Source organism: Schistocerca cancellata, chromosome 6, assembly GCF_023864275.1.
Source record: "Schistocerca cancellata isolate TAMUIC-IGC-003103 chromosome 6, iqSchCanc2.1, whole genome shotgun sequence".
In the NCBI taxonomy this organism is placed as follows: domain Eukaryota; kingdom Metazoa; phylum Arthropoda; class Insecta; order Orthoptera; family Acrididae; genus Schistocerca; species Schistocerca cancellata.
The window spans coordinates 262,433,194-262,449,961 of record NC_064631.1 but is presented as its reverse complement, the minus strand read 5'-3'; the positions used below and the strand labels follow the sequence as shown (position 1 = coordinate 262,449,961).

Sequence of the window (16,768 nt, the reverse complement as noted above, 5' to 3'; positions counted from 1 at the left end):
CACACGACTGGCCACTGCCAAACCTTGGCCAAGAGACAGTTTGACCAATCAGTACCAAAGCATTCAGTGCAGCACAGTGTACTTGCCTTCAAAGACTGCTTCACAATCTGTCCCATCTGTGACTCTTCCCACTAAAAGCTTTTCAGAACTGTGCAGGTGATAACTCTTCCTGCAACATACCCTTCATTCTTGTAACCTTTGCTAGCCCTTGTTATCACCCGCCTTTATCCCCTTTCCTGCTCCCACTCCAGCCTCAAACACAAAAACATACCTGCTATCCCCCAGAGCATCTGTGTAGTCCTCTTTCCCTCCTTCAATTCTCCCCGATCCCCAGCACAGCCTTCTGATGCTGTACCTTGCTGCCCATCATCCTGTCCCCACCACATTCCTCCACACTCCCACAGGCAACCCTAAAGCATCTTCTCCCACCCATACCCTGCATGACCTAGTCTCATACCTATTCTGTACCACAATTTCCCACTCCAGCAGAGATAGCTGCTCACCGCAGTTAGGTCTTACCACCTGGAGATGACAGTAACTAAGCTTGGGATGGGAAGGTGCAAGTTTTCCTGCATTTGGAGGAGGAATTGGTCTGACAGCTTAGTTACTTTCTTACTGAAAATATGCCTGCCTGCTGCTCAACGCCTCCTCCATGTGGTGAGCAGCATCTATTCTACTTGATATTATTGTTATTCCACACTGGATTCTCCACCATTTAAACAACCAAAATGTGTCCCACTGTCAGCAATACACAAAAAGCACTGTACACTTGGGGTTCTCCTCACTGGAGGAGAAACCCAACGACAAGAGAGGGTCCAATATGAAGGCATATTAATAACACTTCATTGTATTTCTCTAACTAAAGAATCAGCTACAGTCTGGTGGCTGGCTTCACCAACCACAATTTGTTGTCCATTACTTTCATCTATTACTCCTCCAAACAATGTAGGATATATTTCCTCAACAGCAACGACACCGCATGTAGAGGAACTTTACACTGAGCAACTATATGTACTGTGCAGGCCTCCATGGCTGCTGCATCCACCAAAACATGTTCTGAATTTCCACATGCCCTGATACCCAATAAAATATCACTCTTTTCCAAGATTTTACATGTAAAAAATGTAAATTGACTGTGCTGCAGTGCTTCCTGTTAGGGTATGCTTAGTGGATAGTTGGCAGTGTTCTTAAGGAGACAAAGTGGATGAGGAATTTTTTAGCCCAGGTAAGCCCACATCATTAACGTCATTATACAGCAGGATTTTGAAACACATATTGTAGGTGGTTGGTTGGCTGCTGGGAGGGGACTGAACAGCAAGGCCATCAGTCCCATCGGATTAAGGAAGGACGGGAAAGGAAGTCTGCCATGCCCTTTCAAAGGAACCATCCCAGCATTTGCCTGAAGCAATTTAGGAAAATCATGGAAAACCTCAATCACGGATGCAGGTATCAACCGTCTTCCTCCCGAATGCGAGTCCACTGTGCTAACCACTGTGCCACAATAACTTGGTCATATATTGTGTTAGAACATTATGAATTACCTCAAAGAGAACAGTCTATTGATAAACAGACAAACCGGATTTAGAAAACATTGTTATTGTTAAACACAACTAGCTCTTAACTCACACAGATTGTCGAGTGCTACTGATAAGGGATTTCAAATTAATTCTGTATGTCTATAAGCAACGAAATACAATTATCGATCTTTTTTGTCATGTTGGTACACATGTCCCAAACATACGTTCAAAGTTTCATTTGGTTAGCAACGTTAGATGTGTTTTAGTGTGCTCGGCAATTTTCAATTATTATAAAAGATGGAGTAAAGAATTTGCATCAAATTTTGTGTGAAAAATGGAATAAGGTGCTCTAAAACACTTGGAATGTTGACAGATACAGCGAGTCTGCCGTAAGTAAAAAAAAAGTTTACAGGTGCTCAAAAGGGCGATGGAACATGGGTTTACAGTTATGATGTCAAAACCAAAGCTAAATCGCCTCAATGAAAGCATCCTGGAGAACCAAGAATGAAAAAGTGTGCCAAGTTCGATCAAATGTCAAAGTTTTGATCACTCCCTCCCCCCCCCCCCCTTTCTATGACCATGGCATTGCATGTCATGAATTTTTGCCTCAAAGTCGCACTGTCAATAAGGAATATTATCTTGACGTTACGTGCCATTTGTGAGATGCAATATGCGAAAAAAGTCCGGAATTGTGGAAAAACAATTCATGGCTTTTGCATCACAACAATGCGCCTGCTCATTCATTGTTGTTTGCCAGAGATTTTTCCTGTTCTCGAAACAGAAGAAACCTATGAAAGGACGAAGATTTTCAATGATTGAGGAAATAAAAACTGCATCGCTGGAAGTAGTCGAAGCTGTACCAAAAAGTGCTAATGAGAAGTGCTTCGAGGATTGGAAGAAGCGTTGCCCCAAGTGTATTGTACTTGAGGGGGATTACTTTGAAGGGGCAACATGAATATTGATGAATACATAAATATTTTTTCATAAAAATATAAAGTCATCTTACTTTTTGAACACACCTCGTACATCTGTAATCATTCTTATCTCCTCATGATGGATGGCATCTAAGATCATTAAATGTGAACGTCTTTCTCATAAATACAGCTTGCGGCCATAAGCTAGCATCTAGTAATGTTTTAAATTATGTTGAAACAAGTAACATCTTGTACAAGAGCAATACATGTAATAAGGCATAACAATAATATTAACTAGGGAACAATAACTTTGTAATACACTATGTGACCAAAAGTATCCACACACCCCTAAAAACATACTTTTTCATATTAGGTGCATTGTGCTGAACCTAGTGCCAGGTACTCCATATCAGCGACCTCAGAGAGAGCAGAATGGGGCACACTGCGGAACTCACGGACTTCGAACGTGGTCAGGTGATTGGGTGTCACTTGCCTCAGACATCTGTATGCAAGATTTCCACACTCCTAAACATCCCTAGGTCCACTGTTTCTGATGTGATAGTGAAGTGGAAACAAAGGGACATGTACACCACAAAAGTGTACAGGCCGACTTCGTCTCCTAACTGACAGAAACTGCAGACAGTCAGAGAGGGTAATGTGTAATAAGCAGACATCTATCCAGACCATCACACAGGAATTTCAAGCTGTACCAGGATCCACTGCAAGTACTATGGCAGTAAGGTGGGAAGACAGAAAACTAGGATTTCATCATCAAGTGGCTGCTCGTAAGCCACTCATCATGCTGGTAAATGAAAAACGACGCCTCGCTTGGTGTAAGGAGCATAAACATTGGACGATTGAACAGTGGAAAAACGTGTGGAGTGACGAATCACAGTACACAATGTGACGATCCGATGGCAGGGTGTGGGTATGGCGAATGCCCAGCGAACATCATCTGCCAATGTGTTTAGGGCCAATAGTAAAATTCGGAGGCAGTGGTGCCGTGGTGTGGTCATGTTTTTCACAAAGAGGGCTTGCACCCCTTGTTGTTGTGCATGGCACTACCACAGCACAGGCCTACATTGATGTTTTAAGCATCTTCTTGCTTGACACTTGAAGAGCCATTTGGGGCTGGTGACTGCATCTTTCAACATGATCAAGCACCTGTTCATAATGCATGGCGTGTGGCGGAGCAGTTACACAACAATAACACCCCTGTAAAGGACTGGCCTGCACAGAGTCCTGACCTGAATCCTATAGAACACCTTTGGGTTGTTTTGGAACGCAGACTTCATGCCAGGCCTCACCGACCAATATCAATTCCTCTCCTCAGTGCAGCACTCTGAAGAATGGGCTGCCGTTCCCCAAGAAACCTTCCCACACCTGACTGAATGTGTGCCTGTGAGAGTGGAAGCTGTCATCAAGGCTAAAGGCGGGCCAACACCATACTGAATTCCAGCATTACCAATGACGGGCGCCACGAACTTTTAGGTCATTTTCAGCCAGCTGTCTGGATACTTTTAATCTCTTAGTGTATCATTTGTGTATTTTGAGTTTTCATGACAGAATGTGTAGGAAACTGACATACTTTTTGTATGATCTGGCTGAAATCTTATTATTTATTAATAAAATTCTTGTAGTATTAAATTATGGACTGCACACCAAATTGCACTGCAGTGTAAACCAATTATGTGTCTCAAAAAAGGCAGTGAGATGCATTTGTAATTTATGTCATCATGATAATATGAAGTATATGAGCTGAAAGAAAAAGAGAATACATACTACATTAGACTACAGAAAAGCCTTACAGAACTGGAGAGAGTGTTCTGTCGGCTTCCAAAGACCTCTGGATGAAGTACTTTAAGATGTTAAGCACTTTGAGAAACTGTGCTTTCAGATCTCTCAGATGTGGTAGTCTTAAGAATTTTTTGCCAAAAATGAGGCCCAGAACCTAACAAATCTCTTATGCTCAAAATGGTATCCCTCATTACCAATGTATGGTGGACTACACACATGCTGTGAAAAATTAAGTCCATACCCATCACACATGCTGTGAAAAATTTAAGTCCATACCCATCACACATGCTGTGAAAAATTTAAGTCCATACCCATCACACATGCTGTGAAAAATTTAAGTCCATACCCATCATTTTCTCTGCTGAGAACTTGAAACCTGTGTGTTTAGTTTAATCCTCCCATCACTTTGGCATTTATTGCAACTCACGTGTTGCTGTTTCTGGGTTAGATGATGGATAAAATACAGCAAAACCATCCACACACAAAGATCACTGAACTGACTCTCTTATTGTGAATTTAATGCTGTTAATAGTAACACAGAGGAGGGCAACACACTGTATGCTTCCTTGTATGACTTTGCTGTTCTGCTCAAACCAGTCTGATATGAATTCCCCAGCTGAGTATCCAAAGTAAGTCTGAGGGAAAAGAATGCAGAAAGATGGTTAACTGCCCACAGATGCTCCACTGAAGAAGCCACATGCAGATGTAATGGATCCAGATAGTATTTTAGTACACTTCTGGATCAAAGAAGATTCCTACAAGGCACTTGCCTGCATAGGAGAGCCTACTATAAAGCTGCCTCCAGCAGGGTCAAATTATCTATCACAGAATCTTATTTCCTCAAGCAAGTAAGGACCTGTGTGGATTTACCTAAGGCAGAGATTTGCGATACACTTCACTTCAATGCCTTTTCTATGTGGGTCATGGGTGCAAGACTTGTCATAAAATCCCTTTCCTCTCAGGAAAATGGGAACTTTGGTAGCTACTAAGCCACTGTCACAAGTATCTGAGGCAGCTTGACTGCTTGTCTCAAATCAACCACCAAGGACCCTGTGAGAATACTGGCAATGATGCCCTCATCACAGCTACATTGACATGAGTTCTCTTGATGCAAAAGGAACTTGTGGGTTAGTCTGTTGGGACTGATACGCAGTCGGCATATATGTTGGTATCTTTCCGAAGCCCTGGAGATAAGAATACCGTACCCTGATGGTGCCCTTCATTCCTCTCAGCTTGAGGGTCATGGTAGTCTGCCATTCCAAGTCCCAGGTTTTCAAAATCTGTTGGTGGAGTTGCAGTGATAGGTCTGTGCTTGGTACTCTGCACTGGAGTGTCTCCAGTGGTTGCTTCTTTAGCTCTTTATGCAAAAGTTCATTTCCCAGAATACCCACCTGGCTCAGTGTTCATACAAATGTTACCATCACCCTGGAGCTGTGAACCTGTGAACATCTCATGTAGTCTCTACAAACCATTGTTTGTGGCAAGAGTTTTAATGTACTGCACAGGTAGTGATATAATGACTAACTATGCAGTGCATACAGAGCACGCACTCAGCAGAGACTACTTGTCATGCCCCCTTGCATCTGCTAAAGCATAACCAACTCTTTGGCTGTTTGCAGGGCTTGTAAGCCAGGCTCTAGTTGCCAAGCACAAACCTCTTTTGCTGTCCAGGTCTAACAAGCTCAGTACCAATTGTGCTGCTGACGCAGAAGCAATACACCCAGGATAAAATCAAATTTTTCATAAAATCTCCGAATATCTGTGCCAACTGCACCCCCGGATTTACTGTTGAGATATGTGAGAGTATTAAGCTTCCTCATGCAATCTGCCTTGGGCTGGCATACTGTCAAATAAAAGGTCTAAAAATCTGAAAGTTTCAAAACCTTCCAAGTAACTAATTACTGAGGTAAAGTTACGCATGCAGACACACAGTCCAAAGTAAACAAAAGTGTCTCACAAGAGTTTTCACAGGAAAAAATAGATATCCACGATTCAGAGCCCCAATTATGTTGTTTTTGTATGACTCCTGCTGCAGTACGCGAAGGTGGAAATCTGTGTTACACACGAAGGTCACTCCCATACAGTGACGGTGAGACTGTGGATCCCACTGCAGTCACGATACGGTTTATTGCAGTGGCAACAACCAATCCCTGAGGAACTCCAGTTTTCTGTATACATTGAGTTGAATGTATCCAGACCTAGACTTGTTTAAGGTATCAAATTCTAGATAAAAATGGTAATAGCACCAGAAGCCCCACTTATGCAGAGTAGACAGGATGTGATGACACCAGATGGTACCGTGCAACTTCAGTGGGTGAAAGAGTGCAGCGATAAGATTCTGGAGATGCACAGAAGCACTGTGCACTGCTGATTCCACATGAGCCAGTTGGTCTGTGATGGACCAGAATACCCAATAGCCACTTTAGAATTGTGATATACACCCTCTGGCTTCTATACACCAGCCTGTTCATTAGAGAGATTGGTCAACAATCAGGTAAAATTTGATAGTCTTTCCCGGTTTCAGGATAGAAATAATATTCTCTCACCATTATTAGTTCAACTGCCCTTCCCACCAAATACGACTGAAAACCTGAGGAAGTGTCTTGTGTTGGCACTGCTAAGCTTTATGCATGTAGTTGTGGTTTTTATTAGGTCTACACCCTTTGTATGCTTTAGTGAAAGTTGCCAAGGGGGACTGATGCTGCCCTGTTTAATGACACAGCCAAGTGAGCGCTTGCTCAAGGCCACACAAATGTCACATGCACACACTCGCATACACCCTGCACATCTGCAGTGTGCACATGCACCAAGCACTTCCCTTACTATCAGAGTGTGAAAAAATTTATTTTATTGATGAATAATGAGAAAACAGATAAATTTAAAAGCCAATGGGGCTCACTCCAATTCTTTTTCATTTATTACAGAAGGATATATGTTGTTGCTTTTAAAATAAGTTTTCTGAACTAGTTTTTTTTTAACATCTTAAAAAATTTGATCTTCGAAGATTTGCAATTGCGAGACACTAAAAAATACTTTCTACACATGCATAGAGAATTTCAGTGTGTGATGTCTCCTGAAGTCATGTTTTTTTTTTTTTTTCAGGTTAATTATAGATTTTCAAATCAGAATCTTCTCAGCAAAATTCAGGGATTATCAAAATCCACTGTAGTTTTTGGCAAATACCTCCGTTGTTATTCTATGTTAACTTCACCACCTCCCAAACTACGTTGGGAACAAATTTCCTGTTTACATCATAAGATAATTTCAAACTCACAATCTAGTTTCTTTGGCTATTATTTGTCTATAGTTTGTTGCACATCTCCCTTTGTCATCGATAGCAATAAAGGAAACTGCTCATTTTTAAATCGTCAGTAATGCATTGCTGCAATAAGTGCAGTTGTCATAGAAAGGCGAAAACATCTCCCAAGTACCTCTTGACACTTTCTCAATAAAAAAGTTGTCAATGTACTGCAATACTATTAACTCTTTCACATACAAACACTGTGTCTCTGGAAAAAAATTTTCAAACTCTAAGCTCTATTCAGCTGCTTACATGCATGTCACATCAAAACATTTTTCAATCTTTTTACTTTCAGATGACTTTGGACATCCAGAACACCTACATAAACTTTAATACTTTAAATACTTTAGGATTGAAGGGATTCACTCACCGAAAAGCAGAAGCATTGAGTTGCTGATAGGAACACACAAAAGCCTTTAATCCCAAAGTATTTACATTCTATCACAACATTCCTACAACATTTTTAGAAAAAAAAAATGGTTGTTGATGTTAGTCATTAGCAGCAACTGAGTTAATTTGTTCACTCATTTCGCAGCACTACAAACATAAACGACTTAGCTAATTATATCAACGAGACATCAATATCATAAAGTGTTGCCAATTTTGGTACCACCAGCAAAGGTGTCTTTAGATTATGAGTTTCTATTTACTGCATTCTCTATTTACACGGAGTACTTCCACATGACATTTTTCTCATCATTCGAGGTGAAAGACATGTACAAAATCTGAGCTGTCAAGAAACATACTATTGGTTGATTTCACATGGACTGATCCATTAGTGTATACTGAAGCAAAAGATTTCTCGGCCAGCGTGAAAACTAAGTACAAGGCAGCAGCACTCAACCCTCACTAGGACCAAGAGTACTTTCCAGTACTTTACAAAAGTGTAACTTATTGCCAAAACACTTTGTTATGTGAAAATTGTCTTGTGTATCATTAAAATCCAAAAGATCTAAACCCAATGGACATGAAGGCAAACCACCTCCAGCAGCACCATGATTATTAAAGTAAGGTGATGTTCAACTAAATAAATAACTGTACAGCTTATTTTAATATCACATGACATTAAGAAGAAGATTTGTTAGAAAACTTATCTTGCAATTTAGTTACCTTTGTAAACGCCTTCCAGTGTCTGTCCATATTGCTTTAAGTTAGTGCATAGATTCACAACATTTAACTGCAATAGGTGGTCACAGTTTCCATTTGTTAACTGAGAACATACAGACTCTGCAAGAGTCATTATATCCTCCACTACAACAAAAGAAATAATCTTCAGCATACTAATAATAAAAAACTGTCAGTTTATCACCTGAATATTATACTATTTACCTGATGATATTTTTCCATCTACAGTGGAGTATCTGTTCTGGCTAGCTATTTTCAATGGTCGAGGTTTTTCGAGCTTTTTCACTGTTTTCGCTGATCGTGCAACAGCTGCCATTTTCAATCTGTAAGCAGATACAGAATTTTACAATCTGTTCAAAATTACCAATTTCAGTACATGAATTTGAGATAAGAGATCCTGGTCCAGAAATGACCAAGTCAAAAGTTGTAAGTGAAAATTGTTCCGATATCTTCATCAGTGGAATACATGTATGACCTGCACTACTGTTGCTAAGATTGTATGGTAGGTAGCTCTCATGGGTTGTAGTATGACCCAAAACAAGAAGAAAGTGTCTAGTAAACATGGGCTCTAAAACGCATACATTAAGAGCTATGTGCACTTCTTCAATTGAAGAGTTGTGTTTCACAGTGCCAAAGATAAACAAGTGCTCTTAGTTCTTAAGGTATGTATTTTAGAGTCCACATTTACTCTACTTTTTTTCTTGTTTCCACCTATACTACCGCCTCTGGAAGTTGCCAACTCTACAATCTTAGCAACAACAGTGCTGGTACGTGTATTCCACTGTCAGAGTCATGCTGTACGAGGGAATAGAAAATAACACAAATAACCTCAGACTGAAAGTGAACTTAATCATAATGATCAGTACTTTCCAGAATCTATTAACAGGAGACAGTAGGGCACGAGTCTAGAATGAAGGCAGTAATATTCCACACGTTTTCTGGAGTGAGGAGTGCAACTGGAATACACAGGAAGTGTGTCAACTTCTAGTTGGAGGTATATAGTAAGAGATCATGTAACACAGAATTGTTTTGCAGCAATGAGTTTAAGTACTTGTGCCAAACACTGACAAATATAACCACAGAATTAAGAACATATTTGGAACAACAACAATATTATGATGCCAAAAGATCACAAGTTATTCACAGTTCTAATAAAAGTAACTTTATATCACATGATAGCCCAAATCACTTCTTGAACTTTCGAATAACCATAGCCATGCTTTTTCTCATAAAATTTATCGCCTTTCTGCTCATAATCAACGTAACACTTCCAACCTAACTTACACCTCATATTATGCCTAATATTTTGTCATCACAACATTCATTCACTGCAAAATAGGAAATAAATAAATAAATAAATAAATAAATAAAAATTAAGACAACTGTTCACGACATAACATAAATGTGAATAATCTGGAAACTACAGAATGGTTTAAATTCCAATGGTCAAACCATATTTTATTTCCTTGCCTCTCACTGGTTACCTAACTCAAACCCATCCCTCCCCCCACTGACTACATGAAAAACTCATTACCAACCTATGCACGGCACAGTGCTCTATTGAATTTATAGATTGCACAGACAAGTTTAAGGACCCAAACTAGGCTGGTTCCACCATCCTGGTAAAATCACAACAACAAAATTCTTCTATAAGAAACAAGCTAGACAGCAAAATTAAACCTTGTATATTTGCCCAGAAAGAGGAAAAAATAGAATGAGGAGAGGGTAAAGCCAGCTGTAAAAGGAGAGTGAAGTGCCAAGATAGAGGAAAATATATGATCGAAAATACATAAAGCCCACCTCATCCAATTTTTCATGCATCAAGAAGCACTCATTCTGTGTCTGACTGACATGTTCCTCCTTCCCCACTCATGGTTAAAGACCAGTAGGTCAAGTCAATAGAACGGTATAAGTGAGTTAATGTAGTTTAACTAAAATAACAAGTAATGTAGAAGTGTAAATACATTACATAACATTAGGATGTCCTGCCAACACCCCACACAGGGACAGCAGGAGGCCCTCTATGGCTAATACTGTCTCAGGGGCAACCAACCACATCCACCTGAATGCCTGCAAATTGTCTTCAAATTTGCACAAACCACACTTTTGGAAAAAAATATGAATGTAAAACTAGGTTTGCTGCTTGGATATCAGCTAAAACTGCGAGCAATGAGTTGGGTTGTTTCACAATTAACTTTATTGCAGAAAAAGTATGGTGCACAAAATGTGCCCCACTGGTAATGAAAAACCATAACTGCAGCAAAGTGTGGTATCCTTAGCCGAATTCTTCCAATGTGGCATTCCACTTTATCCCACAATGACAGGAATTGCTGGGATAGGGCACTGTCTAAGTCAGGAGCCAGTACCCACAGCCAAATGATCTATAAGATTGTTTCCTAAGATTCCACAGTGGTTGAGGAACTAGAGAAATATAACTGACTACCTGGTGTACTAGAGCTCAGAAAAAAGTGTATTGACTGGGCAACATCAGTGAGTGTCATCGATATCATTGAGCTACGGCATGTTAACTGCTCCAGAAGCCACTGCAAAGCAGAAAATTTTCTTGTGAGTAGGTGTGAATGTATCAAACAGCTCGTGTGATTTTGGTTGATTGGTTGGCGAGGGGAGCAAAGAACTAAACAGTCTCTTGTTCATGGGATAGTCCACTGGGATTTATCAATATCAGCCAGAAATTTAATCTAATTTTGATAGTATGTAGGCGTGGCAAAACAGAGGCACCAAAAGCAATACTGATGCCAGATATGAGAAATAACTGTACGAGTGGTAAAAGTAACCGAGTTGGGCCAGTCTGTAGGTCAAAGAGCAGATGGTCCAAGAAGAGCATATCAACATGCATATCAAATTGGAAAACCAATCGAGGGAGAGTGTTAACAGGTCGACTCACTTGGGTTTGAAAACAGTTTGGTAAGTAAATTGGACTTGTAAATTGTCATTTGTTGACTGCATAAGCATGCAAGAGTTGGTATCGCCATAACGTAACAGCTAAATAATCCCATTTTGGCAAGAAGAAGGTCTAGTGGACTGGTCCAGACAGCACCAATGACCAGTCTTACTCCATGATGATGAAGTGAATCTAGTAATTTCAGAGCTTAAAGTACTATTGAGCCATAAAACTGGCAACCTCAGTCCAGTCTGGAAAAAGACCATGATCCAGTAAATACAGAGTAGAATAATGTGCTCCACACCCCAAGAGGTATAGGTAAGGAAGCAGAAAGGAAGTAGAAAGAGGCAAGCATAGGTCATTTTGATGCAATTAAGTGGCCAATAATGGGTCTACACTGCATGAAGTGTGCAGGGGTGTTGATGCTATTCACCCACTGTCTAGCAATTCCTTCACAGACTGGGCTAAAATCCAAACAATGGTAGTTTTGCGCCATGAATCAGCAGTATATGGATAGTATCTGCAAATTCTAGAGGCATCTGCACATCTGTGCTGTCTAATTACACCTCAATAGTTCTCATATGAATATTGTGACAGGCTGGGGGGCATCAGTCACATGAAAATGTCAGGGGCTAACTTAATGACATTTTGCCGATTATGAGGAGCTGCACCGAATGGCAGCACTATGGTTGGTTGGTTTAAAAGAGGGAGCAAGGGACCAAACGACGAGGTCAATGGTCCCTTGTTCCGAAGGAAACAATGCCACAAGGGTGATTTTTTTTTGTTTTGCGCAAAACTGCTATGGTCATTAGCACCCGGTCTGTAACTTAGGAAACAGTAAAAAACCGAAAATGAAAAGCACCAGCAATGGGAACGAAACTCAAAAAATTGGAGAAACTAAAAGCAGAAGGAAGGCTTAAAAATCCACTACAGAAAGGGGTTGGTTGTCCCCAAAAAAAGCTTCAAATGACTGACGTCATTTCACTGGCACTAATAAAGTCGAGAACGCGATCAGCCGAGCGCTTGTCATCTGCTAAAATTGGCGATATATATCAGGCGACAGCTGTAGATGGGCACGTAACGGAGTAAAATAGGGGCACTCAATTAAAAGGTGTCTTACCGTCCACAGCTGAGAGCAATGGGGACAGAGTGGGGGAGGATCACTGCTTAAAAGATGTTGATGGCTAAAAAGACAGTGCCCTATCCGGAGTCTAGTTAAAATTACCTCCTCCCGACGACGCGTTCGGGAGGAAGAGGTCCAAGCACAAGGAAGAGCTTTCACGTCCCGCAATTTATTATGGGGAAGTGTCGACCAATGTGCGTGCCATAAAAGAACACGACGACATAAAACGCTCCGTAGATCGGTGAAGGGAATCGATTGAATAGCTGGCCGAAGAAGAGAGACTGCAGCCTTGGCCGCTATATCAGCCGCCTCATTTCCGCAGATACCAACGTGTCCCGGGAGCCAGAGGAATGCCACCAAGACGCCCCCCAGGTGGAGCAAGCGCAGACAGTCCTGAATCCGGTGGACCAGAGGGTGGACAGGGTAAAGAGCTTGGAGACTGAGGAGAGAGCTGAGAGAATCTGAACAGATAACATACTGTATCCGCTGATGGCGGCGGACGTAGTGGACAGCCTGGAGAACAGCATAAAGCTCCGCAGTATAAACCAAACACTGGTCGGGAAGCCGAAATTGATTTGGCGTGTCGCCAACAATATAGGCACTCCCTACACCTAACGATGTTTCTGAGCCATCAGTGTAAATAAATGTAGCTTCCTTCATTTGTGCACATAGAGCAGAAAATGCCCGACAATAAACAAGTGAAGGGGTACCATCAATGGGAAACTGACAAAGGTCACAGAGCAGGAAGATCCGGGGACGGAGCCAAGGTGGTGCTGTATCCGAAGTTGTCAAGAAGGTTTTAAGAAAGCGGAAGGAAAGAGAATGGAGCAGTTGATGGAAGCGGACTCCCGGTGGTAGTAGGGAGGAGGGGCGGCCTGCATACCCTACATAAAATGAGGCGTCGAAAAAAATGTCATGGGCTGGATTAGCAGGCATGGAAGACAGATGGGTAGCATAATGACTCAGAAGGACTGCTCGCCGATTGGACAGCGGAGGTTCAGCAGTCTCAGCATAAAGGCTTTCCACAGGGATGGTGTAAAAAGCTCCAGACACTAAACGTAATCCACGGTGGTGGATAGAGTCGAGACGCTGAAGAATAGACGGCCGAGCAGAGGAGTAGACTATGCTTCCATAGTCCAATTTCGAGCGCACTAAGGTGCGATAGAGGCGGAGAAGGACCACTCGGTCCGCTCCCCAGGAGGTACCATTCAGGACACTGAGGGTGTTGAGGGATCGCAGACAGCAAGCCGAAAGATAGGAAACGCGGGAGGACCAGCACAGTTTTCTGTCAAACATAAGACCCAAGAATTTAGCGACGTCCAAAAACAGAAGGTTGGCATGTCCTAGATGTAAGGAGGGCAGAAGAAACTCCTTACGTCGCCAAAAATTAACACAAACTGTCTTACTGGGAGAAAATCAGAAGCCGGTTTCGATGCTCTAAGAGTGGAGGCGATCGAGACATCCTTGAAGACGAGAAGGCTGGTCCATTGAGAGCTGTAGTAGATCGCAAAATTGTCCACAAAGAGGGAGCCCGAGACATCAGGAAGGAGACAATCCCTAATTGGATTGATGGCAATGGCAAACAGTACAACACTCAGCACGGAGCCCTGGGGTACCCCGTTTTCTTGGGAGAAAGTACAGGAGAGCATAGTGTTCACCCGCACTCTAAATGTGCACTCTGCCATAAATTCGCGAAGAAAAAGGGGCAGCCAACCTCGAAAGCCCCAAGAGAACAGTGTGCGGAGGATGCCTGTCCTCCAACAGGTATCGTATGCTCTCTCCAGATCAAAAAATATTGCTACTGTTTGGTGTTTCTGGAGAAAATGGTTCATGATATAAGTGGAGAGAGCAACAAGGTGGTCAACTGCAGAACGATGCTTTCGGAATCCGCATTGGGCAGGTGTTAATAGACTGCGGGATTCCAGCCACCAAGCTAAACGGTAATTCACCATACGCTCCAAAACCTTACAGACACTACTCGTGAGAGAAATGGGGCGATAGCAAGTGGGGAGATGTTTGTCCTTTCCAGGTTTTGGAACAGGAACAACGATAGCTTCCCGCCATCGTCTGGGAAAAGTACTGTCGGTCCAAATTCGATTATAAAGGCAAAGGAGGTAACGCAGACTATGGGTTGATAAATGCAGCAACATTTGGACGTGGATACCATTCGGTCCTGGGACGGAGGAGCGAGAAGAATTGGAGTTCCCGCATGGAGAAAACAGTATTGTAGCTTTTGCGATTTTGAGAGGAGAAAGCAAGAGGTCGCACTTCCGCTGCACGTTTCTTCGGGAGAAACGCTGGCGGGTAATTTGAAGAGCTCGAAATCTCAGCAAAGTGCTGACCCAATGAGTTAGAAATTGCGGGTCCACTAATGTATCATGTGCGACAGTGAGCCTAGAGACCGGGGAGAAACTAGGTGCGCCTGAGAACCATCGAAGCCGACTCCAAACTTCCGAGGAGGGAGTGAAGGTGTTAAATAAGCTAATAAAGAATTTCCAGCTTGCCTTCTTGCTATCGCAGATGACGCGACAGCATCGCGCACGGAACTGCTTATAGCGGATACAGTTGGCCAAAGTAGGATGGTAGCGGAAAACGCGAAGAGCACGTCGCCGCTCACGTATTGCGTCATGGCACGCCTCGTTCCACCAAGGAACTGGGGGGCGCCGGGGCAATTCAGAGGTGCGTGGTATTGAACATTCCGCAGCTGTAAGAATAACGTCGGTAATGTGTGTGACCTCATCGTTGACACTGGGAAAGTGACTGTCATCGAATGTCGCTAGAGACAAAAAAAGTGTCCAATCGGCTTGGGCAAACTTCCAGCGTCGCGGGCGCATATATGGCAGTTGAGGGTGCAGTCTAAGGACACATGGAAAGTGGTGTGTATCATCAAGGGTGAACCATTCGAAGTGCCGAGCTAGCGGAACAGTACCGACCGAAAGATCCAAATGAAAGAAATTTGTCGTGGAGGCAGACAAAAATGTAGGGACCCCAGTGTTGAGGCAAACTAGATCCGCTTGGTGGAAGACGTCTAGCAATAGTGAGCCATGTGGACAAGGATGTGGAGATCCCCAAAGCGAGTGGTGGGCACTGAAGTCCCCAACCAGCAAATAGGGGGGTGGAAGCTGACCAAGAAGATGAAGGAGATCAGCTTGTGCCATTGGTGTGGATGATGGAATGTATACAGTACAAAGAGAAAAGGTATATCCAGAAAGGGAAAGACGGACAGCGACAGCTTGGAAGGAAGTGTTTAAGTGGATTGGGTGATAATGGAGAGTATCATGGAGAAGAATCATGAGTCTTCCATGGGCTCGAGTGCCTTCAACAGAGGGGAGATCAAATCAGAGGGACTGAAAATGGGGGAGAACAAAGCGGTCATGGGGACGCAGCTTTGTTTCCTGAAGACAGAAGATGACCGGCGAGTAGGATCGTAAGAGGATCGACAATTCATCCCGATTGGCTTGAATGCTGTGGATATTCCAGTGGATAATGGACATAGTGTGAACAGAAAATGGAGGAATGTAACCAAGGTTGCCGTCAACTCAACGACTGCTCAGAGCTTGCGACCGACAGCATGGAATGGCATTCAGCCGAAGGTAGAAGATCCTGATCCATAGGTTGTTCAGGAGCAGCTCCTGCCACCAGCGATCGGCCGGTTGATCAGCAGCCAGCAGTGCACCATGACGACACAGAAGACGGCCGAGTGCAATTTCTGCCAGGTGGTGCTGTAGATGGGACACGCCTTGGCGGAGGAGGAGATGAACTGGGTTTCTTAGTAGCCTTCTTGGAAATATGATGTTTAGATGGAGGAGGAACCGATGGTTGTGAAGTTGGGATACGTAAAAAATCTTCATGAGTATGCTCTTTTTTCGAAGTCTGGGTGTCTGATTTTTGGGCTCGAGATTTAGCAGAACCCGATGAAGGGTGAGCCATAGAGTGGGCAGGCGAAAGTGGTGAGGTTGAACGGGCGATCTTTGCGCTGGCCGATCTGACGACCGTGGCACTAAAGATGAGGTCGCAAGACTGCGTGGCCGCCTCCTTTGTTGGCTGTGGAGGAGCAAGGACAGTGCTGTATTTTCCTGTCTGAGGCAC

The 16,768-nt window shown here is 42.8% G+C and overlaps 1 protein-coding gene across 7 annotated transcripts in view; it reads right to left on the bottom strand.

Annotated features, from left to right (window-relative positions):
• The window catches only part of LOC126191152 (eukaryotic translation initiation factor 4E-binding protein Mextli), a 126,573-nt gene that overhangs the window by 91,479 nt on the left and 18,326 nt on the right, over nt 1-16,768 (bottom strand). For all 7 annotated transcript variants that reach the window (XM_049931917.1, XM_049931918.1, XM_049931919.1 and 4 more), the window contains exons 2-3: nt 8,859-8,977; nt 8,640-8,780 (exon numbers count right to left, since the gene is read on the bottom strand). In XM_049931917.1, the coding sequence (XP_049787874.1) occupies nt 8,640-8,780; nt 8,859-8,970 (253 nt within the window). In that variant the 5' untranslated portion in view covers nt 8,971-8,977. The remainder of the gene's footprint in view (nt 1-8,639; nt 8,781-8,858; nt 8,978-16,768) is intronic.